Source organism: Elephas maximus, chromosome 3, assembly GCF_024166365.1.
Source record: "Elephas maximus indicus isolate mEleMax1 chromosome 3, mEleMax1 primary haplotype, whole genome shotgun sequence".
Taxonomy (NCBI): domain Eukaryota; kingdom Metazoa; phylum Chordata; class Mammalia; order Proboscidea; family Elephantidae; genus Elephas; species Elephas maximus.
Window position 1 is genome coordinate 73,119,305 of NC_064821.1, and position 23,990 is coordinate 73,143,294.

At 51.2% G+C, this 23,990-nt stretch overlaps 4 protein-coding genes across 11 annotated transcripts; 2 read left to right on the plus strand and 2 right to left on the minus strand.

The window, feature by feature from the left end:
• DCDC2B (doublecortin domain containing 2B) lies at positions 1 to 4,448 on the plus strand. 4 transcript variants are annotated; one of them, XM_049878610.1, is made up of 9 exons: positions 1 to 273; positions 1,186 to 1,237; positions 1,670 to 1,746; positions 1,962 to 2,093; positions 2,398 to 2,544; positions 2,665 to 2,728; positions 3,313 to 3,448; positions 3,838 to 3,941; positions 4,350 to 4,448. In XM_049878610.1, the coding sequence occupies exons 1-9, from the start codon at positions 8 to 10 to the stop codon at positions 4,446 to 4,448; spliced, it is 1,077 nt and encodes a 358-aa protein (XP_049734567.1). In that variant the 5' UTR covers positions 1 to 7. The 4 variants fall into 4 exon arrangements, with proteins under 4 accessions (XP_049734567.1, XP_049734568.1, XP_049734570.1 ...); XM_049878611.1 differs by having other exon boundaries at positions 2,665 to 2,704; XM_049878613.1 differs by lacking the exon at positions 1,962 to 2,093.
• TMEM234 (transmembrane protein 234) lies at positions 213 to 9,061 on the minus strand. 3 transcript variants are annotated; one of them, XM_049878618.1, is made up of 6 exons: positions 8,806 to 9,061; positions 8,358 to 8,509; positions 7,498 to 7,564; positions 5,792 to 5,884; positions 5,294 to 5,450; positions 213 to 301 (listed from the first exon to the last, which is right to left on the minus strand). In XM_049878618.1, the coding sequence occupies exons 1-5, from the start codon at positions 9,059 to 9,061 to the stop codon at positions 5,356 to 5,358; spliced, it is 663 nt and encodes a 220-aa protein (XP_049734575.1). In that variant the 3' UTR covers positions 213 to 301; positions 5,294 to 5,355. The 3 variants fall into 3 exon arrangements, with proteins under 3 accessions (XP_049734575.1, XP_049734577.1, XP_049734576.1); XM_049878620.1 differs by lacking the exon at positions 213 to 301 and having other exon boundaries at positions 5,339 to 5,450; positions 5,820 to 5,884; XM_049878619.1 differs by lacking the exon at positions 213 to 301 and having other exon boundaries at positions 5,339 to 5,447.
• EIF3I (eukaryotic translation initiation factor 3 subunit I) lies at positions 8,861 to 17,893 on the plus strand. 3 transcript variants are annotated; one of them, XM_049878616.1, is made up of 11 exons: positions 8,861 to 8,942; positions 9,038 to 9,130; positions 10,470 to 10,557; positions 10,867 to 10,932; positions 11,866 to 12,015; positions 12,092 to 12,219; positions 14,778 to 14,888; positions 15,011 to 15,100; positions 15,403 to 15,476; positions 16,148 to 16,240; positions 17,708 to 17,893. In XM_049878616.1, the coding sequence occupies exons 1-11, from the start codon at positions 8,940 to 8,942 to the stop codon at positions 17,763 to 17,765; spliced, it is 954 nt and encodes a 317-aa protein (XP_049734573.1). In that variant the 5' UTR covers positions 8,861 to 8,939; the 3' UTR covers positions 17,766 to 17,893. The 3 variants fall into 3 exon arrangements, with proteins under 3 accessions (XP_049734573.1, XP_049734572.1, XP_049734574.1); XM_049878615.1 differs by lacking the exon at positions 17,708 to 17,893 and adding an exon at positions 16,385 to 16,557; XM_049878617.1 differs by lacking the exons at positions 8,861 to 8,942; positions 17,708 to 17,893 and adding an exon at positions 16,385 to 16,557 and having other exon boundaries at positions 9,086 to 9,152.
• LOC126072834 (myotubularin-related protein 9-like) lies at positions 16,619 to 23,990 on the minus strand. Its single transcript, XM_049878607.1, has 10 exons — positions 23,430 to 23,990; positions 23,164 to 23,272; positions 22,663 to 22,788; positions 22,374 to 22,547; positions 21,669 to 21,895; positions 20,152 to 20,313; positions 19,847 to 19,988; positions 19,544 to 19,764; positions 17,008 to 17,159; positions 16,619 to 16,924 (listed from the first exon to the last, which is right to left on the minus strand). Exons 1-10 carry the CDS (start codon positions 23,585 to 23,587, stop codon positions 16,791 to 16,793), a joined length of 1,605 nt encoding a protein of 534 aa, XP_049734564.1. The 5' UTR covers positions 23,588 to 23,990; the 3' UTR covers positions 16,619 to 16,790.

The window sequence follows — 23,990 nt, forward strand, 5'->3', positions numbered from 1 at the left end:
ATACACGATGGCAGGCAGCAGTCCAGTAGCCAAGTGGGTAGTGGTGTACAAGAATGGGGATCCTTTCTTCCCAGGCCGCCAGCTGCTGGTGACTCAGCGCCGCTTCCCCACCCTGGAGAGCTTCCTCTGTGAGGTGACATCTGCCGTGCAGGCCCCACTGGCTGTGCGTGCCCTCTACACACCCTGTCATGGCCACCGTGTCACTGACATGGCAGAGTTGCAGAACGGAGGACAGTATGTGGCTGCCGGCTTTGAACGATTCTGCAAGCTCCAGTAAGTGGGCTGGGGCTGGTCAGAGAGCCTAGGAAGGGAGACAGTAGCATTTACCCAGTACTTAGCGTGTGTGTAGCAGGCACTCTATTCATTTTCTCATGTAATATATCAACCCTATGAAGGGGATGGTTTTATCCCCATTAGTTAGAAGGGGAAACAAGACAGCAAGGTTTAGTAACCTGCCTAAGAGTGCACAATAGTTGAGCCTCAGTTCAAATCAATGTCTGTCTGGTATGGATGCTTATGCCCATCACATCCTGGGGGAAGGAGACCATAATCCTGCAGTCTGAGCCCCCTTTTCCAAAAGCTCTTCTTGATGGGATACCCTACCACCGTCACCAAACAATCTAAATCCATTCATCACTTCCTCCCATCTGTGCTTAAGCATCCCCTGCTCTCCTGTTAAACAGTCATGCCCCATGGCAGGGTGGGGCTGTACCTTTCAAGGCGGGAGAAGAATTTGAGCATCTGAGTTTCCAGTTCAAATTGGTCTTCAAGTCCCACTCTTGGCTCTAAGCTGAGGTTGCTTATTATAACACAAACAGCAAGGGGTCAGGAGCTAGACAGAATCTAGGCTGTCGCTTCCTGTGTGACCTTGGCTAAGTCACTTAACTTCTCTGAGTCTCAGATAAAATGGAGATAAAACCACCTATCTCATGAATGAGGAAATTCTTGGGATATAATGAATGCTTAATGAACTAGTTTCTCTTGACCCTTTGAACTTATGATTTGTATCTGAGCCCCCAGTCTGGATTGCCAGCCTGACGAAGGGCCTTAAGAAAGGAAGGTTCAAGCGCCATCATCTGTTTCTGGACTGGGATGACAGCAGCTATTCCAGTGGGGAGGGAGACCTGATCCCAGGCCCAGACTCTGGCAGTTGCTGGCCTGACCTGTAAGCTATTTTTCTTTCAGCTACTTAGCCCCTGGAGAGAAGGATCCAGGCAGGAAGAGCAGCAGACCACCAGTGAGTCCCCCAGCCCTCCTGTCTTCCCACCCCTCCTAGGATTGCCCCCAGTTTGGTCTGGGAAGTCAGGGGCTCTGGGAACAGCAGGATCTGCTGGATACTCCCCATGCCCACTCTGGAACCAACTCTCATCCTTCCTGGGGTACGGGAGTTTAAGACACTATCCCTTGCCCTTTCCCAGCCTTTTACTTTATCTCCAGGCTGTGGTCCCCAAAGAAAGAGGAAGCTTTGAGACACAAGTAGGGGTAGAAAGTGAGCTGACTAGGGAGGTATAAGTGCCCTTTGGTGAAAGGTGTGACTGGTCCTCATCTGTCCTTGCCTCCCCTACCCCTGGACTAGTTCCTTTTCCCTTCACCCCACCCACTTGGACTGATCTGCCCCGAACTAGAGGCCCCAATTTCTCCTGACCTTGGGGGCTGACTTGGGTTTCAGGGTCCTCCTGTGACTCGCCACCTGTGTGATGGGGCCCTTGGACGGTGGCTGCCTCCAGGTGCCCCCTGCTATATCCAGTGAGTGCTGTTGTCGGGAAGCAGGGATACAGATTTTGGCTTCAGTGAGACCAAGAAATGGGGAATGGGTTTGTTCCGGGAGCCTCTGGTCACCAGTGGGGTGTAAAAGGTCCAACATGCTTGCTGGGTGAAAATGGACCAATGCCACCTTTCTTCCTGTCAAACCCCAGGCGGCCTGGGGATTCTCCCCTTTACCAGGCTGCTCTTTATCCCAGTGTGTTCAGGAATGGGGACCTGTTAAGTCCCCCATTTAGCCTGAAGCTGTCCCAGGCTGCCAGGCAGGACTGGGAAACAGTGTTGACGCTGCTGACCGAGAAGGCCAAGTTGCAGAGTGGGGCTGTGTGCAAGTAAGTATGGGACTGGGGAGGTTCAAAAGCCCCCAAATGGGAGCTCCCCTAACTGGTTTGGGCTGTCTCTGAGGATGAAAAGGCAAAAGGAAAAGCATGGTTCCCCAGATGGAACTGCTCCAATGCCATAGGAGAGGCCCCTGTGGCCCAGCCCTTGGAGCCAGGGCAGAGCCTAGGTGACTGGCCCTGAGGCCCAGGTGCCAGGTCACCCTAGGAATACCTATACCTACCCCCTCACAGTCTGCTGAATATGAGGCAGGTGGTCCACCGGGCCTTGTCCCACTCACCTCTCTCTCCCGACCAGACTCTGCACCCTGGAGGGGCTTCCACTGTCGGTAGGGGAGGCTCTGGTGAGCGGCCATTACTATGTGGCTGTCGGACAGGATGACTTCAAGGCCCTCCCCTACCTAGAGCTGCTGGTGCCCAGCCCCTCCCTGCCCAGGGGCTGCTGGTATGTGTGTGTGTGAGGTGGAGGGGTATAAAGCTGGCGCAGAGGAAGCCACCTTCTGGTCTGTGTGCTCTCAGACTGCACATCTTCCCCTGTCTATGAGCCTTTTCTTTTTCATTGCAGGCAGCCCCCAGACCGGAAGTCTAGGCCCCACAGGCAGGCGGTAGGTGATGCAGGGGCCATGGAGGTGAGAAGCAGGGCTAACTGGTTGACTTCTCCTCTGGCTCTGGCTCTGGTTCTATTTCACTACCTCCTCCCAATAATCTTGTGGTGATAACTGCTCCATTTTCCAGAGGAGACTGAAGCTTAAAGGAGTGAAGTGACTATTTCAGGGGACACAGTTGTTGAATGGCAGGAGCCAGACCAGAACTTAGTCTGAGAGCCAGCTCATCTAGGTCTATGAAGGTCTTCAGAACTCTTGAGTTGTTGAACCTAACTCCTTGCCAGGATGGATGCTGGGAGACAGAACTGGCATATCTGGCAGAGCAGGGTCCAAGGAAACTTATCAGCTCCCTGTTCCATGCCAGGTCTGAGTACTCCCAAGGAGAGCTTGTGGGCTTTTCCGAATGCCAGGCATCCACTGCTGTGTCCCTGGTTAAGACACCCTGATGGAAATAGGGAGCAGGGAGGGAGGATGCTGGCCATGGAGTTGGATGGCATCTCCCCTCCTGAGCTCCCTCAGGCATTGGGGCACTCTGAAGCCAGGAATGGGGAGAAGAGGAGATAAGAGCAGCCAGCACCTGTGGCCTAATCCCAGTGTCCCCTCTATAGGCCCATGGCCACAGGGCACAGGCAACTCAGCCCACTCCAAAGGAGCCAGCCAGAGTTGAGCCATCTGCTTTCTATGCCAGACCCCAGGAGGCCACTCAGCCAAGAAGCAAACTCCCCCTTCTCCCATTTTCATCTGGTGAGGGGCTTCTGGGGTCCTGGCCCTTCCCAGCCACTCTCTGACAGAGACAGACTGTTGTGTGGGAGCTCTGTGGGCAGAATGCCCAGGAAACGAGCTGACCCTGACCTCGGCAGAACTATCCCTGACTCCCTCAGCTGCATATTCAGCCCCCTGTTCATCACAGGGACTTGGCATATTTAAAGAAGCACATGGAGAGGGCAATGCTTAACCCAAAAGAGTGAGCCTTCAGGGATGGGATGTGGAAGGGATAGGGGTAGGGGGTCAAAGGCCTGCCTCTCAACTTCCCTGCCATCCTGGAGAGGATAAGGGACTGGTAGAGAAGGTCAAGGAAGGAATGCTGAGTGCTCCTCAGCCTGGGCATTAGCCAATGTTGCCTCCCTCATCAGGAGTCAAGGGAGTATATGGGGCTCCCCACCCAGGGAAGGAGACAGCAGGGGCCCAGGAAGTAGCAGATGATGAAGACACCCAGACAGAGGAGCCCTTGGATCAGGTGGGCTGGGAGTGGTATGTTTGGACAGGAGGAATTCTGAACTGAGAACTGGTGGCCCTGAGTTCCCCTTGTGACCGTTAGCAGATCTCCTAATGTCTTAGAGCCTGACTTTCTACCTTGTTAAATGAGGGGGCAGATTGATCCTGATTTCTAAAGTCTGTCCTTTCCTGGAGCTCCCTGTTGAGGGCTGGACCAAAAAATCAAAAACCAAACCCACTGAGTCGATTCCAACTCATAGCACCCTATAGGACAGAGTAAAACTGCTCCATATGGTTTCCAAGGAGCGCCTGGTAGATTCAAACTGCTGACCTTTTGGTTAGCAGCCGGAGCTCTTAACCACCAGGGTTTTCAGAGGGCTGGACAGGGGATGCTAATGGCTCTATCTGTATGGCCCTCTACCTCCTCCAGAGGGCAGCAAAGATGGTGGAAGAGGCCTTGTTCCTGGGAAGTGACCAGCCTGGGGCTGGGGCAGCTATCTCAGCCTCAGCCCCTGCTCTACCATCTTGAGAGCCAGCAGCTCCAGCCAGAAATTGGGGACCATCACATCACTCTGCAGCCACCTTTTGTCCGCAGCCTCCAGCAGCCGGTGCCCTCCCTGGGCTTACAAAGTAGGCTGTGGCCTCTTTAGCCCCTCCCCACTCTTCCTCTGGTCCTAAACCTACCACAGCTCTCCGAGCAGAGCAGCCTTAACTGCAAAGGCCATTTCCTTATGGGCTTCTCTGGCCAGGGAAAGGAGTAGCAGACTGAACTTGGGGGAGAGGCCACAAAGTTTGGAGCGAGTTGGGCACAATAAAAGAATACTTACTAAACTTTGTTTACTACAGATTTATTACCAGGCAATGCACTGGGTGATGGAGTTAGCTAGTGCTGGGGCTCACAGTTGTCCTACCATTTGAGATGGGCTGGCAGTTGAGGAATCCCGCCCATCTCATGGGTGGGACAGCTCATCTCCCCTACACCTGCCACTTCTCCCCTCAATTCCACCCCTTCAGTCAGCCAAGGTACTCTGACTGAGCCCTGGGGCCTCCTGTTTGCATTTCTAGCTCAAAGACTGCAGAGGTCCTTTGCATGCTGCTGGGGCTCTGTAGCTCATCGGTGCTGCTGCTGCAATGGCCCAGATCAGGCCATAGTAATGGGGGCTGGTCAGGGGGCCTGAGATGATAGCAGAAAGGGAACTGCTGTGGGTGAGTCTGAAGTCTCCTGTGCTAAATCCTAGCAGCTGAACAGCACCTGAAGGTTTCAGAATCTTTTCACTCTGTTCTCTTACTGTGATCCACGAGGTAGCTATTATCCCCATAAGGGATGAGGAAGCTGAGGCTCAGAGAGGGGAAGTGCTAGGTCTCTGCTCACACCTGGATCTCATGGGCCAGTGGCTTCCTGGAGACAGCAGAGCTGGTGGGTGGGGTCTGTGCATTCAGAGGGTGGACAGTTGCCCCTGGGTCTTGCTCACTGAACTTGTGATGCAGAGTGCAATTCCTGTCACGGTGAGCACCATGCCTGCAACTGCTTCTGCGATAACAGGCGGAAATGGAAGAGCTGTGAGCCCAGCCATGCCAGCAGGAGCTAGTACAGGGCTGGGGAAGGGTTTGGGGCATCTGGTCCCAACTCCTACCCCAACCTCTGTCCCCAACCCAGACTGCCTAGGGGAAAGCAGCTCTAATGGCCACAAGGAAGCAGCAGAGGCTGGACAGCCAGAGGAGCCGGGCAGAATGGAGAAGGGCCTCTCCCCACCTGTCCATCTTTCAGTTAGCAGCACACCTTTTTTAACCATTTGGGCTCTGGAAAAGAACTAATGTGGGTGTGTCAAAGCCCAAGTAGCTGCTTCCCACACTCCCAGTGGCCTGACTTACGTTTTCCACCAATATCTTCTCCAAGTACCTTTCCAACAACCAGCGTGAAGACGACGGCCAGAGAGTTACAGATGGGCACAGCTAGGGTTAGATCTGGGTAGTCAGAAGGAGAAGAATCACTGAGAGGCAAAAAATGTCTTTCTAGGCACAAAACATTTTGGTTTCATCATCAAGACGGCCCTTTAAGAGAGGGATCATGACCGCACTTTCCAGATAAGTCACAGCAAGCTTAGGACTCAAGCCCAGGTCTCCTGACACCAAATTCAGTGCTTCCTCAGGATTCCACCATGAAGACCTGATCCCCAAGGTCTGGGACCACCATGTTTTGATGCTGAGGATGAGGTCTTTGCATTCAGCTCCTCAGAGCTCAAGGGCATCTGGGAGTGCATCAGGCCAGCGGTTTTCAAGCTTTCTTTAAATGAAATTTTATGAGAAGTCCAAAATGTAAAATACATGAAAGTGGAGTGACTCTAGAGAAAGCTGGGGTGGCAGATCTGGAGGCTGGCCTATCTCCTTGCCCTCTCATGGCCTCTGAGGGGTTCCCCAGAACTATCTGGGGTCCAGACTCCCCTCAAGTCCCTGGGGGCCTGGGTAAGACTCCAGGGGAGGCAAACCACTGCAGGGGGACTTCTCATAGCAAAGTTCGAGAGCATAAAACTTTAAATAATCTATGGCTTCAGATCCTCTGCACTGACATGTTATGGGATTAGGTGAAATAAATTGGCCAAAATTTTGTAAGCTCCTCTCTGAATGGTGATAGTCATGTCTGCTTCACAGGGTCATGATGGGAATAAAATGTGTAATACAGTGGAATATAAGTCCTGATCCATACTATGACATGAATGAACCTTGAAAACATTATGCTAAGTGAAATGTCAGCCACAAAAAGACACATAGTATATGATCCCAATAATATGAAACATCTAGAATAGGCAAAGGTGTAGTGACTAAAGTTTATTAGTGGTTACCAGTGGTGGAAGGGAGAGGAGAAGGCGGAATCACTGCCTAGGCGGCAGTGAGCTTCTGTTAAGGGTGACAGAAAAATTTGGAAATGGATAGTGATGATGGTTGCACAACATGAGGACCATAATTAATGTCACTAGATTGTACATGTAAAAAAATGTTGAAATGGCAAATATTTTGTTATACATATATTTACCACAATAAATATATTAGAATAAAAAATAATAGAACGTGTAAAATTAGCACAGTATCTTTGCAATAGAGTCCAGTCAACAAATCTTAGGGAAAAGGAAATTCATATTTATTGAGCTCCTACTGTGTGCCTGACACTCTGCTGGATGCTTCTCGTAAAGAAAAAAAAAAAATTTTTTTTTTTTTATATTTAATCCTCACACTACGAAGCAGGTCATATAAAACTGAGGCTCAAATAAGAGACTTGCTCAAGGTCGAGGAAGGTAGCACACGGTAGAAGTAAGAATGTCAAAGCCAGCACAGCAAGATGAACCTTCTTCCTCCTCCGCTGCTGCACAAGACTACCAGGCTTCACACCAACCCTAGTGCTTGATAGCATACCAAAACCAGCCTGCTATGCCCCTACTGCTCAGAGAAGAGGGTGCAACGAGGAAACCAGAGACAGTGTTCTCCCTCACTGTTGGGAACAGATATTTCAAGGTCCTTCCCAAAAATTTCTCTCCTGGGTGACCTTCACCACTAAACAGAATGGTTCCAAGCCAGAGACCCACCTGTGGATGCCAAGGTGAGGTAGTAGAGAAGGGAGCCACACTGGTTGAGGAGAAAGGGCATCAGGTACTGGGAACAGGAGAAGCTACAGTAAGTGTGATTGCCAGACTGGGTAGGGCAGCACTGCCTTCTTCGAGCTTCTAGCATATGCCTTTCCTTGGAGGGAGAGGTGGTTCTAAGGGCCCAGGGAGCACTAAGCCCTCAGAGGACCTTTCCAGGGCAAAAAGGGAAACAGTTACTGACTGAACTCCATGCTTTTGCCCTGGAATGCCCTCTCCCTCAGCTCTGCTAGCTCCCATCCTCCCCATCCTGCAAGGCCTTGAGTGCATGCCAATGTCACCCCCTCCAGGAAGCCTTCCTTGAGTCCCTCCAGCTCCAGCCTCCCTCCTCTAACTCACACAGCACCGTCATCTGTACCCTTCATACCCTTAGTCCTGAGATAGGTGGATGTGTCTACCTCTCGTCTTTACCACTAGCTTAGGCTGGCAGCCTTGGATTCAGGAGCAGTTCTCCACATCCTCTTTTCCCTCCATCCCCAATTTGAGCGCCAAGCTCTCCCTCTGGAAAGGTCTGTTGCAGAAATCACAATCATAAAGTAATAATAACAGCCATGAATTGAGCACTTATGTACTGGGCTGAACGCTAAATTCTTTTATGTGGCTCATTTCACTTAATCCTCATGACTGTCCTATAAAGTAGGGCATTATTATCCCCATTTTACAGACTATGAAAACAGGCTCTGGGAGGACAAGTGTATCTGCCGGACAAATGGCGGAGCCAGGATTCTGGCCCAGATCTGTTTGATTCCAGAAATCAAATCCTTAGCAGCCACCCTCGAGAGGCAGGCCGTTCAGGGACGCACCTCAGTATTCAAGAAGAGGGTCTTCATCTCCTGCAGCAACTGCTTGGCCCAGGTACGCTCATGAACCTGCTGCAGGCCGGCGGAGGCCCGCTTCAGCAGCGGCTGCGTGCCACCCCACAAAGCGGCCACCAGCACCAGGGCCAGCACCTGCCCTGAACGGAGGTTCCGGTCATTTCACCCTCCCCAACCTGCTGCCCGCCTGGCCCGGCCCTCCCCAGCCCTTCATCCAGACCGGGCCCTTCCCTGGCCTTCTGTCCTGGCCGCCCCCCACCTCCCTCCTTCGCGTGATTGGCTGGTAGGTCAGGCCCCGGGAAGCCAGAAAAATTGAACCAGCAGCCTGGGGGCTGGGATTGTGGCAGGGGTGAGGGTTGGAGGGGTGGAGGTGGGGTAGGAAATGAACTCTGAGTGTGGTCTGCGAGGCCATGGAGGGGCGGGGTCAGCTACCCACCAAGAGACGCCGCCATGGCAACGTCACTACCTTCTACTTCCGGGAACGGATAGGCGGAGACCCATAATCCGGAAGTGGCTCCAAGGCTTCTTCCGGTCCTACTCAAGCCGCCGCTCTTTAGCGTCACCGCCGGCATGGTGAGTTCCACTGAGGTGGGGGTGCTGGCTTGGGGGTCCCAGGCTGGGGCAGGAACCCGATTCCGGCCGCTGACACTCTCGTCCTGTCTCCACAGAAGCCGATCCTGCTGCAGGGCCATGAGCGGTCCATTACGCAAATCAAGTACAACCGCGAGGGAGACCTTCTCTTCACCGTGGCCAAGGACCCTGTGAGCCTCATCCTGAGGGCCGGTGGGTGGGACCATGCGGAGGGGAGCTGCCAGGGTGATGGTTGTACAAACTAATTTTGCCGCTAGAGGGGACCCAAACAAAGATCGCACGGTTCTGAGAACCAGGGAACCAGGGTAGGGGAACACACCACCCCTTCTAGAGGAAAGCTGATCCATGGGCCGCGAGGGACACAGGGGATTTAATGGGGTGATGGCGCAATGGTTAAGCACTGGGCTGCTAACCGAAAAGTTGACGGTTCGAACCCACCCAGTGACTCCCCGGGAGAAAGACCTGGAGATCTGTTCCTGTAAAGATTACAGCCTAGAAAACCCCGTGGAGCAATTCTACTCTGTCACGTGGGGTCGCTGTGAGTCGAAATTGGCACCTAACGAGTTTCATTTCATTCAGTGAGCTCACTGAGTGCAAACAGTCCCTCGTGGTACTGCCTTTACACAGAATATTAACACTAATGCTTAAAAGTGGGGCTCTCAACCCAAACAGACCTGGATTTCAATCCTGACTGTTGGATCTGTTAGCATTGTGACTTTGAGTATGTCACTTAACCTTTTTAAACTTCCAAGTTTCCGTTTTTATAAAATACGGTGCAGCGGTTAAGAGCTCAGCTGCTAACCGAAAAAGATGGTCAGTTCTAATCCACCAGCCGCTCTCTGGAAACATGGGGCGGTTCTGCTCCGTCCTATAGGGTCGCTATGAGTGAGAATCAACTTGAGGGCAGTGGGTTTATTTTTTATATATAACCCCAAGCTCCCTCACGGGGTTGTCTTTAGGATTAAATGAGATCATTTATGTAAGGAGCTTAGCACAGTACCTGGTGCATGTTGTTGTGTGCCATCAAGTCGATTCCAACTCACAGCAGCCCTATGGTGCATATGAGTGGTTAATTAGTGTTAGTTAGTTATATTTAAGCTCTTTCGACTTCATTTCATTGATGCCTCCCAGTTACCCTTTGAAGAAGACGTTATTCTTATGGCCACTTTACAGATGGGAAAAGCGAAGGTCAGAGGGAAGAAGTGCTCTATTTGAGATAATACAATGATAATCCAGTCCCTAGTGCCAGTATGAACACAGGCTTCCCTACTGCCAATTGCTCCCATTGGGACAGGACACCAAAGCTGTTTTTTTTTGGACTAGAGCTCAGCTTGACCTTTTATTCTTCTGAAGGTCTGGGAATATGTGCAGTGACAAAAGAGGACACTTTTGTAAGCCTCCTGACTCCCTTGTTTACCTGCCGGCATCTAGAGGCTGCTGAGGGTTCTGGGGTAAAATAGGCCACTGCTCTGCCTGAGATGTTAGCATCCTGTCATTTGATTCTTCCAGATCGTCAATGTATGGTACTCCGTGAATGGGGAAAGGCTGGGCACCTACATGGGCCACACTGGAGCTGTGTGGTGTGTGGATGCCGACTGTATCCTTACCTTTACTCTTTGAGTCTATGTTCCCAGGTCTGCCAGCAATGGAGAGGTTGCTGAGCTTGGGGCTGGTGGTTTGGGATGCTGTTGTGGGTCTAGAGAATGATACCTCCCTCTCTAGTCTCTTCCCTGGTTGGGCAAACGTTTGGGAAAACTTCCAGTTGTGGATAAGGAGGTGCAAATGCTTTGAGGTAGGAAGGGGGAAGAAAGACTGTTTGGAACTGAACATGGAAGTGATTCACTTGGCCTCCCAAGAGGACAAGGGCTCAGGCAAACCTGGTCTTGTTCCTTAATACGCACTTCAGGGGACACCAAGCATGTCCTCACTGGCTCAGCTGACAACAGCTGTCGTCTCTGGGACTGTGAAACAGGTAAGCCTGGGTCATTCACTTTTTCAGCAAACATTGAGTACCTACAGTATGCCTTTTTAAGTGAACAGGTTCTTGGGAAATAGAAACAGAAGAGAAGATAAGGAAGACAGATGAGAAAAGAGGCACTTCGTTAAGATAAAAGCCATGTTAGAGGAAGCATAGAGTACTGTAGTAGGATCAAGGGGGCAACTGACTGCCTGGAGTAGAGGCGGGAGCAGCCAGGGAAAACTTCTCAAGGTACACGTAATATGAGCTGGGGCTGGAAGGGTGAAAGAAGGTCATCACTTTGGCGCATGCAGGAATGAAAGCATAGCAAGTGTTAAGCCCAAGTCATCTGATCTCGCTGGAGTTCCTGCTTCTTGGGTGGTGAAATAGGTAGACAGTAGAGAAGATGAGGCTGGATAGGTAGGCTAGAGCCAGAACAGACGTTGAGTGCCAACTCAGGAGCGTGGCTTTGTTCTGTAGGCCTTGGCAAGCTATGGAGGTCTCAGAGCAGGGAAGTGGCAATGTGTTTACTTTTAACAAGTTCAGGTAGCAGTGGGCAGCGTGCATTGGAAGAGCTAAGACTAAAGACAGAGAAGCCTGTTAAGCTGCTTCATTTAGTACATATTTACTGGGCACCCAATTCTGTCCCAGGCACTGGGGACACGCAGAGAAATTAGACCAGGTCTCTGCTGTGGAGGAGCGCAGTCTAAGGGGGAGACAGATGATTGCAATCCACCATGAGCAGCACCACGTTAGCTGATGTCGGAGGAGAGATGAGGGGAAGAAATTAAGACTTGAGCCAAAGCAGTAGCAGTGAGGAAGAGGAGAGGGGTGGATTGGAGTCACTGGAGCAGGAGAAACAGTGGCATATGATGCTAGCCAGGTGTAAGGAGTGTCTTCCCATGATGGCAGTGGGCAAAGGGTAGCCCAGACTCTGTCTGTCGCCAGGGAAACAGCTGGCCCTACTCAAGACCAACTCAGCTGTCCGGACCTGTGGCTTTGACTTTGGGGGCAACATCATCATGTTTTCCACGGACAAGCAGATGGGCTACCAGTGCTTTGTGAGCTTCTTTGACCTGCGGGACCCAAGCCAGATCGGTAAGGGCTAGGGCTGGGGTTAAGGTGAAGGGTGCAGCTCCGGAGCCCAGGGCCTGACGTCTGCTGCCCATCACAGACAGTAACGAGCCCTACATGAAGATTCCCTGCAATGACTCCAAGATCACCAGTGCAGTTTGGGGGCCCCTGGGAGAGTGCATCATCGCAGGCCACGAGAGCGGAGAGCTCAACCAGTACAGTGCCAAGGTAAGGGGCCACACAGGGCCCAAGCCTTCCAGGATGAGGCCTTTCAAGGGGCAAGACAGCACAATGGTTAAGAGCAAAGGCTGGATTCAAATGTAGATTTCGCCACTTTCTAACTATGATTTTGGGCAAGTTATATAACTTGCCTGAGGCTGTTTGTCTATAAAATATTTTAAGCATCAAATCACATCAGGTGTTTGAATAACTTGTCACAAAGTTAATGATAATTACATGTAAGCATTTTCCTGCCACCACTAAGTGCCAGGTCCTGTGATGGGCTCCGAGGACACAAGTAACTCAGACATGGTCCCTACCCCAGGGGAGACAGACTTGTAAACAGCTAGCACATGAGTCAGATTATGAACTGTGCCACCATAGAGGTCTCAACAAAGTGTGGAAGGTGCACCTTGTCACAGAGGAGCTGGCATGTATGTTAAGCTGTAAAGAATAAATGGAGCTTTAAGCAGGAAGGAAAGGGCGTTCCGCAGGCAAAAGGAACAGTGAAAGCAAAGGCGTGGAGGTTTGAGAGTACATGGATGAAGAGTCTAGTGTCATTGGAATGAAGTATCAGGGAAGGTAGACAGTGACTAGATTTTAAAGGTCCGTGAGTGCCAGGAGGTATGGAGTCTTGATATTCCTCTAGACAGTTGGGAATCTTGGAGGGTTATTGCCAGATTTTCTCATTAGAAGGCTTTTGCAGGCTACAGTTGGAGAGCAGATCTGAACTAGGGCAGTAGCCACGGGCATGCAGTGGAGTACTAGGTAGATTCAAGAGAAGTTTAGGGGTGACTGATTAAATAGAGGAAGGAGCCCTGGTGGCACAGTGGTTAAGCGCTTGGCTGCTAACTGAAAGGTCAATGGTTGGAACCTACCAGCCACTCCCGGGGAGAAAGATGCGGCAGTCTGTTTATGTAAAGACGTCAGCTTTGGAAACCCTCTGAGACATTTCTTCACTGTCCTATAGGGTCCATACGAGTTGGAATTGACTCAACAGCAAGTTTGGCTTGGTCAGGACTAAAGAGAGGGGGTGAAGAAAGGGTCAAATTCAGGTTGTCTCAGGTTTCTGATTTGGTTGTCTAGGTATCTGAGAATGCTGAAAGGTCAGTCAGTCACTGGGCAAGCACTGACACTGGCCCACAAGGGGCCAGACCCACCCTCAGGAAAGGAGCAGGAACCAAGGGCAAAGGCATGAATAATTCTAGCAGATAGTGGACGTGATCTGTGCCCCGGTAGGCCTGACTGCAAAGCTGGTGCTCATTCCCTGAGATGCTGGTGCCAGATACATCCCTACCATGTGACCACAGTGACCGAGGAGACAAAAGTACATTCTTTACACAGGATAGGTAGAAATATTTAAGGAAAGGAAATGGAAGTTTTCTGAGGGCCTATTGTGTGTAAGGCACAATGCTCAAGGCCTTTTAGTCATCCAGCAAAGTTACAGAGCATATGCAGGTGCCTGTCACAACAAAGTTACAGTATCCCCGGGAGGTGGGATTTTATTAATCCTATTTTCTAGATAGACAGATTGAGGCACAGAGAAGTACTTTTCGAAAGTCACATGGCTGTAAGGGGCTGATTCCCAAACTCTCTTCTCTATACTACACATGTTGTTTAGTTAGTTAGTGAGTTGTATAGTGGGAAGGGAAATTGGGAGATGAAGTGGCCCTTTAAGAGACCTAAAAAAGATGGACATCCAGCAGTCCCCATGGACTGACTATGACCAAGATCCTGGGAATGAAGAGGGTGTGGGCTCTATCTATATGAGACCGAAAGGTCAACAGTTAAACTCCATACAAAGATGAGAAGACAAGGGGGGCAGGGAAACTAGAGTACTGGAAATGAAACAACCAGAACACAATGAGACTGTTGCCGTGTTGTAAAAAGTGTAACTAATGGCACTGAACAACTCGTGTAGAAATGGTCAAATGGGAGCCTAATTTGCTGTGTAAACTTTCACTGATAACACAATAAAATATTTTTTTAAAAAAAATAATAAGGATAACTTTACGTAAAAAATTTAAATGGAAAATCTTCTTTAAAAGAATATATCAAATTTGATTAAAAAAAAATAAAGATGGTATGAGCTTTGGCTCTCTGCCTCTTATTAGTTGTGTGGTCTCCAGCAAGTCACACCATTTCACAAACCTTAGTTTCTTCCTCCTAAAATTGTAATACCCACTTGATAGAATTATTGTGAAGGTTAAATAAGATATTAAGTGCTTAGCACAATGTTTGGCAAATAGTAAGCTGTTCAATAAATATTTGTTAAAAGAAAGAATAAATGGAAACGTTTCTACCATTATGTTTAATAGGTCCATAGATTTGTGACCGTGAGCATGTGTTCTCCTCAGTCCTGGATAGCCTAGCAGTATTTATGAAACTCATACCTGAGGGCCAGGTTAGGATGTAGTCTTGGCCCGGGGGAGTGAATAAATGTTGATTTGGGGATACTCCCAGCTCAGGCCTCCCCTCCCCTTGGTGGGACATAGAAGCAGTGTAGAACCCTGGCTGACTGAGGGTGATCAGGGCCAGTCAGAGCTCACTCTTCCTCCTTCCCCCAGTCTGGAGAGGTATTGGTGAATGTTAAGGAGCATTCCCGACAAATCAATGACATCCAGTTATCCAGGGACATGACCATGTTTGTCACCGCATCCAAGGACAACACAGCCAAGGTGAGCCTGGGGAAGGGGTCAGGCGGGGTTGCTCCCACCCACCTGCTACACAGCTCTCAACCTGCATGACTTCCCCTAAGAAGGCACCTTTTACATATTTCTCTCCTGCCTTCTCTCTCCAGCTCTTTGACTCCACAACCCTTGAACACCAGAAGACTTTCAGGACAGAACGTCCCGTCAACTCAGCTGCCTTGTCTCCCAACTATGACCATGTAAGGGAGCTCCACCCAGGCTTCTTAAAGCCCCAGAAAACTTCCAGGGTCTAATGTTTGTCTAATGGTTAGACTATGAACGCTGAGGGTAAGTGGTGTCAGGCAGAGAGGAGTTCCAGAAAAAGCAGAGTCAGGCTGGATGATTTGGGTAGCCTCAAGGACAGGGCAGGAGGTGGCTAGAGTGTCTGTTAGTATTCTCCCAGTCTGATATGGGAGATTTTAAAAGCTTCTAGGGAGGGATAGAAATAGAAAATGGATTTGGCTCCACTTTGGGGTTGTCTAGAATTTTTTCTTTCATTCAGGTGGTGCTAGGTGGTGGTCAAGAAGCCATGGATGTAACCACAACCTCCACCAGGATTGGCAAGTTTGAAGCCAGGTAAGGGGGTGGGGAGCTCTTCCAAATTGAAACCTCATGGAGTGTCTCCATGGCTGCTAGGACTAAAACAAACAGACAAAGCCACTGCCTTCAAGTCCATTCTCATAGTGACCCTATAGGACAGAGTAGAACTGCCCCATAGGGTTTCCAAGGCTGTAATCTTTATGGGAACAGATCGCCACATCTTTCTCCTGTGGAGTGGTTGGTGGATTTGAACCACTGATCTTTTGGTGAGCAACCGAGTGCTCAACCACTGCTCCACCAGGGCTCCTTTGGCTGCTAAGAAGTACAGCCAAATTTTTGGCCCTTCTGTGTCAAGCCCTAGACAAATCATTGTATTGCTTTGTACCCAAGTTTCCTCATCTGTAAAATGGAGACAATGATAATTTAATACCTTCCTCATGAAATTGTGCAGGTTAGAGAAATGAGTTAAGACTTGTTAAGGTCTTACAACACCACCTAGTACACAGTAAACAGTGTTAGCTGTGTATCCAGGCAGACATTTGGGCCCAGTCTCCCCCTAGCTTTATCTTCACATTCATTTCCCCTTGTTCCAATTGCCCCACCTTATTTTGTGTCACATAATTTGTGTCCGAGGAGTGTTACCTCAGATGTGTTTTGGAAGGAAATGGAGAGTGAATTATTTCTTCTCTCTACCCTCTCTCTCCCAGGTTCTTCCACTTGGCATTTGAAGAAGAGTTTGGAAGAGTCAAGGGTCACTTTGGACCTATCAACAGTGTTGCCTTCCATCCTGATGGCAAGAGGTAGGACCTCAGCAATGGAGCTGAGCTCAGTCTGGGTCGGGTCTCTGCCCCACAAGCCCTGCCTTTGCCCCACTCTGATGCCCCACCCCACAGGCTTGTCTCTCCCAGAGCAGGCATCTGATTGGTCCCTGGCTCTCTTTCCAGCTATAGCAGCGGTGGAGAAGATGGTTATGTGCGCATCCACTACTTCGACCCACAGTATTTTGAGTTTGAGTTTGAGGCTTAAGGAGCTGGATCTCCGTCTGTCTAGGCTGCTCACAAAGTTTCGGACTCTGAGAAATACATTAGTCTGGAAATAAATGGTTTCTGGTCAGATATTTTGTGGAGTCAGTTTTAGCATTTTCCCTTCCCACTGACACCTCAGCAAGCTGATACCAGTCATGGATACCTTTATTATTTGAACCTTCTCCTTACACTTTGGATACTTCACACCTGAAACTTCAGTATTATGGGCTAGGTTGGCTTGCAGGCACCTTTACCCAGGATTCAAAGATGCTGAGTCCTAGAGAGGTCTCAGGAGCACCTCAGCCACTGTTCAAGGAGCCAGCGCTTAGGGTTGGGGCTCAGAGGCTGAAGCTGTTGGCTGAGAGTCGTCTGTCTTTCCCTTTTCTGTCACTATTTGCCACACCTTCTCCCATGCCACCTCTGGAGGCTCAGGTGGGCGGGTCCAGCGCAGAAACAGGCCTGAGGAGGAGGAAGAGGACAGGTAAGGAAGCTGAGCAGGGGGAACAACTCCCCAGGGGGAGAAGGTGAGGTGGGGGAGTCACCTTGCCACAGTTGCAGGCTCTGGGGCTCCACAGAGGGCCAGAGGGCCAATGGATTGAGGACATAGAGTGGGTTCCTCAGTTTTCGTTGCTCTTTTGGCTGGTTGAGCCTGGACCAAAGGGAGTGTGTTTGACTCCTCACCTCACACAGGCATCTGCAGAGAATAAATAAATGAGTTTCCAGCCCCAACTATGCCTCCTGGGATTCTGGTTAGGAGACCCTGGTTAGTAGAGTAAGAGCTACCCAGGGGCAGCTATAACCTCTCATTGTTCTTGCAAGATTGTTTCCAGTCAGATCTTGTCCTGGACTGCAGAACAGAGCTGGAACAAGACAAAGTCATAGTTCTTAAGAAATTCTGTCTAGAGGTAGAAACCAATTTATCTGTGTCTGAAAGTGTTAAGGAAGGCTCATCAGGAATGTGATATTTGACACGGGAGAGAGATGTGACAGTCTGCTTCCTAGATTTACAGCCTTGGAAACCCTATGGGGCAGTTCTGCCCTGTCGTGTAGGGTTGCTGTGAGTTGGATTTGACTTGATGACAGTGGGTTTGATTTGGTTTTTGGTTAAGCTGCCATTGTTTTATGATTGACATATTTGACTAGAGATACTGACCTTAATTGTTTCTAGGTCCAAATTGACTCTTTCATGCCATATATATATATATGAAGGAATAACAGAATCTTAATTGGGTTTTTCTTTAGGAATTTGTTCAGAATATGTTTAAAAAAAAAAAAGGCACTTGAAGGGGCAAGTGCATGATGCATGAGTAACTACTGGGGACTAATGGGACCACCTTCCTGCAGAATGGAATGACTACTCCACCAAGGCGAGAATATGCAGGCAACTTCAATTACAAAACTAAATTATCACTTTGGCCTCAAAAGGCTAGCATCAAAAAAATAAAAGATGACTCTTCAAAAAAAAACAACGTGATATTTGAGCTGAGTATCAGCAGAAGTTCACCAGGTGTGTAAAGACATGGAGACACTTAGGAGGGGGAGTCCCATGAACAAAGGGAAAAAAGTAAAAAAGGGACTGACGAGTTTTAGAATGCCATGAAAGTAGAGACGGAGCGCAGCGAGGAGGCTGTTCAGTGGTGGAGATTGGAAAAAACGAGATTAAATTAGGGCCCGGGGAGGGGAGCTGACAAGAGGACTCAGCTAAGAAATTTTGAGGAGAAAGGCTAAATTTGAGGGATGGGTGAGAGGGAGGTAAAGATGACAGTTTTCTAACCTGAATAATCCATCAGTGGAGTTAGTGAAAACAAGATGGGGTGGGGAGGGCTGGACAGCAGAAGATAACTATGATCCCCACCTTGGAGAGGAATGAACCCTCCCATTCCTCAGCCTAATAAGACAAAGAAGATGCTTATGGGGACTTATTGGGAGCATATGCAACAAGCCAACCAAAGAAAAGTAATTACCACCTTTTGTATGATTATGTGCCAGGCACTGTGCTAAGCACTTGCCATGCTTTAACTCAGTCACCAACCCCCTATAAATGGCTACTATAGTGATCCTTCCCACGCTACAGATGAGGAAAGTTAAGACTCAAGAGAGGTTTGCTTAAGATCACCCAGCAGGTGAGTGGTAGGGCCAAAATTGGAGCTCAAACAATTTGACTTAATTTTCAACCTCCATTCTATTGCTTCACTAACAAAGTGGTAGAGCCCCCAGAAATGATTTAACTTGACAGCAACTTCGCCTTCCAGTCCTGTTTCCAAGCTAGGTGTACATTTGCTCTTGAGGGTGGCTCAGTTAAGTGCTTGACTACTAGCTGAAAGGTTGATGGTGCAAACCCCCTAGAGGTACCTTGGAAGACAAGCCTGGTGATGTGCTTCTGAAAGGGCACAGCCTTGAAAACCCTATGGACCCAAAACCATGGCCCCCGGATGCTCTGTTAACCCAGAACTGAAACCATTCCTGAAGCCCACTCATAAGACAAAGATTAGACAGGACTATAAAACAAAAAATAATACACGTGAGGAACGGGCTTCTTAGTTCGGTCAGATACATGAGACCAAATGCGCAACTCCTGCCCGGATGCAGGATGAGAAGGCACGAAGGGACAGGAACGGGATAAATGGACACAGGAAACCCGGGGTGGAAAGGGGGAGGGTGGTGTCCCATTATGGGGATAGCAACCAGTGTCACAAAACAATATGCGTATAAATTTTTGAATGAGAAATTAACTTGCACTATAAACTTTCACCTAAAGCACAATTAGAAAAGAAAAAACCCTATGGAGCACACATGGGGGTCTCCATGAGTCAAAATCGACTTGACAGCAACTAACAACAATGGACAGGGTGGGTAGGGCTGAAGGACTGGCCTTGAACCTGTCCATCTCTTGAGTTTGCAGAAGTTCGGGAGAAGTGTAAGGTTTAGAGATAGGGAAGGAGAGGATACTCAGTTTTCGTAGAAGTGAAACTTTGAAGGGAAAGATGTTTTCTAAGGAAATAACGGTGCTGATGCACCAGGTACCTGGCCCTATCCTGTGCCTGCCCCCTGACCCACCTTGGCACCCCCTTAGCTCACCTCTCCTTTTCGCTGTTGCAGAGGAAGGTGCCAAAAGGGGAGGCATAGGCGTGCTCAAACAGCGCCAACAGCAGCCCCTCCCCAAACTCCAGCGACAGTGGAAACTGGCGGCCCAGCTGCCACACGCAGTCCAAGAAGAGGAGAAAAGTGGGTGCCTCGTGCTTGGGGCGGGCGTGGGAGAAGGCCGAGTGGGCACAGCGCAGCTGGAAGGGGTGGCCTGCCTGGGAAGGGGGCAGAGCCATGGGCACAAGGAAGCAGGGTTTTGGGATTGAAGGGTAGGGCTGGGACTTTATGGCCACTTACCTGGATCCACTCCCTTTCCACCAATTCCTGGAATCCAACCATGGTTCGGCTCAATGGGTCCAGGATGAGTTGGGCCAGTGAAGTCACAAGCAGGGTGCTGTCTGTACCTTCAGCCCCATGCACCAGGATGCAGGCCCCTTCCCTGTGGACCCAGGGCTCATCAACAGTGTCCAAGTCTTTCCCTACCTGGTGGGGCTGGGCCAGGTATAGAATGGGCCCTATTCCAGATCCATGTCTTTGTGCCAAGGGTTGGGAGTCCTGACCATCCCACCCTGTTCTCTGTCTCATAGGATGGAGGGCCTTACCTCTCCATGCCCTGGGCTGTCAGACATGCGGTGCTCAGCGCCTCTTTCACATGTGCCAGCCAGCTGCAGCCCTCTAGCCGACTAAGCCAGTGATCTGTGCTCTGCTCCAGGTCCCCACAGGCCTCCACTAGGCGCACGAAGCTCTCCTGTAGAGGCCGCCCCCTGGGCAAGTGGAAGTCTGGTCATCCCTCCCCCAGCCCAAGCTCCTGATGAGCATGGCCTGGAAGCAAGCGCTTCAGACTAAGAAGGGAGCCATAGAACCCTCCAGAGAGCCCATCTAATCGGAAAGACACAGGACCCTTTGGGGAACCCACTCTCATGGAGCATAGAGTCCATTGAAGAGCTAATCTGATAGAAGTGATTCGGTATTCTTAAGGATTCCCCAGTCTGATGGGGGACACCCAAGACTCTCTAGAGAGACCTAGTCTATTGGGAGATACAGCATTACCTGGAAGGGGTCTCACAGGATGCCATGGGAAGCCCCCAATTTGGTGAAAGTTTAACAATACTCTTGAAGTACCCCAATCTGATGGGAGTGACACAGGACACTCTGGAAGGCCCATCTGACACAAGATGCAGAGTACTTTTGGGATTCTGGCAGCTGCTCCTACTTCCAGAAACTGCTCTGCTCAAGGTACCAGCAACCTTCTGCCAGAAAATCTAATGGAAATTTTTTAGCCCTGTTTAAAAGCCTTCAATGGCTTCCCACTACCTTTAGGATAAAGTCTAAACTCATGGTCATGGCATTCAAGACTTCTGCTCTGGCCCGTCATCCCTTTAGCCCCATCTTTCTCTACTCCTGCCTCAACTCTACACTCCCACCATACTGAAACACTTGCAGCTCCCCAACAGGGCAGTGGCCAGGCTCTGACACCTGCAGTTCCCTGCACCTGGAGCATCCTCCTTCCCTCTAATTCCTCCTTTTTCAGGTCTCAGCTAAAGCATCCCATCCTTAGGGAAACCTTTGGACTACCTTTACTAAGAGAGGGGAGCCTCCTCTGTGCTCCCACTTAGCACACTGATTTCGAATTGCCCATTTACGGTTGATCTCTCAACCTTGTCTGGATTGCCACCATCACAGCCCCTGTGCCCAATATCGGTTGACTAAATGAATAAGGAGAGTTTTTGTATTCTGGATGGAGGAGCAGTTTACTCTCCTCAGAGCACAAAATGTCCCCCCAGGACCTCTTGTCATTACCATCACTTGGAGACAGAGAAAACAGATACATCTCTGTGGCACAGCCCTCAAAGCAACCTGGGACTGATGATAGGGAGGTGTGTGCCTGTGTGTGTGCAAGGGGATTGTTCCAGAGAGACAAATTTCAGTTTAATGTAGAGGTACTTTTTCTTTACAGGCAGAGTTGGGGTGCCTAGAGAGTAATGAGCTCTGTCACTGGGGGTGTGCAAATGGGGATGCCCCCTGGTGGGATGGCAGATGCCCCTCCTCGACACATCCATGATGAATCTTATAGGAGAGAACCTGGGAGAGGATAGGAAGGCCCGTGGGTCTCCTTTACCTCTCCAGGGGCCGGTGCAGCCGCTTCCAGCCGGGGTAGGCCGCCTTGGCCTCGGTGCCGCCGCCGGCCATGCGGGCCTGTTTAGCAGCCTGGGCAGAGCGCGTGTCCACGACGAAGCCCTGGGCCCCAGGCCGCGCCCCTGCTAGCACAGCCCGCAGCAGCTCCTCATCCTCAGTGCAGCGCCGCTTCTGGGGCCCGGTCAGGGGCTGGCTGGAACGCAGCAGCACCTGCAGAAAGGGACTCAGCTCCGGGGACCGTACCCACCCAGCCCAAGCCACGGAGGGCGCTCAGGACGCCCCTTGGCTGGATCTACACTCAGGAACCAGGCTAGAACTGAGAGGGGTGGGACCGAAGCGCAGGGGCCTTAGAGGCGGAGCTTTGTGGCTGGACTGGGTAGGGACCCGATAAGGAGGCCGCGGGCGGGTGATGGGTTGACAAAGGAGGGACAAGGCTTCAAGGAGGCTGGGGCGGCCAGGGGAGAGACCAGAGAAAGATAGGACCCTGAAACACGGGAGGGGGCGGGGCCAGAGCCTGCGAAGGCGGGATTGAGCGGGGGCGTGGCCGGCTAGAGGCAGGATCGGGTGGGGCCAGAATAGGGCTGGATCTGGGGCAAGCCGCCAGGCGGCTAAATGGTCGGTGCACAAAAAGGCAGAGAAGATGCACAGCTGATCTTGGGGGCGGAGTCTGGGGCGGGGCGGAGCTCACGGTTCCGCTGCGTGCGTGGTGGTAGCTGAGCACCGGGAACCGGCCTCCCTGGCGGAAGCGGGCGCTCCGCGCCAGGGCCTTGTCGTCCACCGCGCGAGGCACGATCACCGCCCGGGGGTAACTGGGGCACAGGCTGAAGTTCTCATTCACCTCGCTCAGCCGCCACGCTTTGGTCTGTGGCGCAGGGAGGGGCGGAGGCCAGGTCTAGGGCGCCCAGTGAGCGCCCCGTCCCCACGTCCCAGCCAGGCCCGGTGCTTCCACATCCCGGGGCCCCCACGGCCACGCCCACCTCGCGAGCTACTCGCTTGTAGTAGCTTTCGGGCGGGTGGAAGTGCCAGGCGTCGCCCAATCTCAGGCCCTTGGGACGGTAGAAGAACGGAAAGGAGGTGATGACCGATTCCAGGGAAGACAGCGCCTGGGGAAGGAAGTCAGGGGGAAAAGGTCGGAATCGGCCCACCCGCGCGCTCTCCAGCCCCACCATTCTGTAGCTCGCGTCCTTCCAAGTAACTCAGACCAATCTGCATACCCCCGCCATTTAGCTAACGTTGGATGCGGAGTCCCCTCGCACTGTAGCCCCTGTTTACTCCCCCTCTCTGCAGGAAGGGGAGCCCCGGTGGCGCAGTGGTTAAGAGCTGGGATGCTAATCAAAAGGTCGGCAGTTCGAATCCACCAGCCGCTCCTCGAAAACCCTAAAGGGCAGTTCTACTCTGTCCTATCGGGTCGCTATGAGACGGAATCCACTCGACGGCAACGGGTATAGGGGGAAGGGTTAGCTTCAGGGCCGGCGTACCTCGATGGAACGGGCGATGTCCAGCGTCGCTTCCACACCCTCTATGTCCAGCTGCAGCACCCGCAGGTCTTTACAACGAAGCGTGATGGTGCCCGATTCACCGGCGACCCTGGGGATACACGGGCTCAGGCTCAGTGTTCCCCACCCCCGCCGGGGGAGAGGAAAGGATTTGCAAGAGGGCGCCAGCTCCAACCGCGCTTTCCCTTCCCCTGCTCCCCGCCAAGCTGCGCGCTCCCAACTCCAGGGACTCCTCCGCCACGTCTCACCGTTTCTCGATGGAGTCAACATTACGCAGCAGCAGCAGCCACAAGTCCTGGGGCCCCGGCGATAGCAGCAGGTGGTGGCCGGTGACACACAGCGTACCGCGCAGCCGGGGCGCCTCCGGGCCCAGCAGGAGCTCGGCCTGGGCCCGGCCGGTGCGCATTAGCTCCGAGTACTCCAGGCTGCCCGTGGGCTGCCTGGGGCCCAGCAGAAGGACAGACTCTGGGAGCAGCAGGCCCGCGGGCGCGGGCTCCGAAAGGGACAGGAACTAGCTGGGCAGCTGGCGACGCCGGCAGGACAGCTGTTAAGGAAGCCCCTCAGAGGAAGGGATATCACAGTTGCACAGGAATTTACCCTTCCTTTTTTTTTTTTTTTTTTATTGCCGGTTCCTCCTAGCGAGGATCTGGACTAGAGCCTGTTAAGGGAACCTCAATTTCCTCATCTATGAAATGGGGAGAATAATTTTGCTTAAAGTCCTTAGGCCAGTGCCTGGGTCTCAGAAGGCTCAGAAGGTACTCACTATTTTTGTTTTTTAAACCCTGGAGTGCTGCCACTCCCGCTGACTT

Bases quoted from the DNA above. Each gene is read 5' to 3' on its own strand.
- DCDC2B (XM_049878610.1), top strand. From the start codon at position 8: ATGGCAGGCAGCAGTCCAGTAGCCAAGTGGGTAGTGGTGTACAAGAAT. The intron at 274-1,185 runs GTAAGTGGGCTG...TTTTTCTTTCAG, and splicing joins GAACGATTCTGCAAGCTCCA to CTACTTAGCCCCTGGAGAGA. The intron at 2,729-3,312 runs GTGAGAAGCAGG...TCCCCTCTATAG, and splicing joins GTGATGCAGGGGCCATGGAG to GCCCATGGCCACAGGGCACA.
- EIF3I (XM_049878615.1), top strand. The intron at 12,220-14,777 runs GTAAGGGGCCAC...TCCTTCCCCCAG, and splicing joins TCAACCAGTACAGTGCCAAG to TCTGGAGAGGTATTGGTGAA. The intron at 15,101-15,402 runs GTAAGGGAGCTC...TCTTTCATTCAG, and splicing joins TGTCTCCCAACTATGACCAT to GTGGTGCTAGGTGGTGGTCA.
- TMEM234 (XM_049878618.1), bottom strand. From the start codon at position 9,061: ATGGCCCTGCAGCAGGATCGGCTTCTGTGGAGACAGGACGAGAGTGTC. The intron at 5,885-7,497 runs GTGGGTCTCTGG...CTGACTACCCAG, and splicing joins CCTCACCTTGGCATCCACAG to ATCTAACCCTAGCTGTGCCC. The intron at 5,451-5,791 runs GTAAGTCAGGCC...CTGTTATCGCAG, and splicing joins AGAAGATATTGGTGGAAAAC to AAGCAGTTGCAGGCATGGTG.
- LOC126072834 (XM_049878607.1), bottom strand. From the start codon at position 23,587: ATGCGCACCGGCCGGGCCCAGGCCGAGCTCCTGCTGGGCCCGGAGGCG. The intron at 22,548-22,662 runs GTGGGCGTGGCC...CCTGCGCCACAG, and splicing joins ACAAGCGAGTAGCTCGCGAG to ACCAAAGCGTGGCGGCTGAG. The intron at 19,765-19,846 runs GTAAGTGGCCAT...CCCCCTTCCCAG, and splicing joins TGGAAAGGGAGTGGATCCAG to GCAGGCCACCCCTTCCAGCT.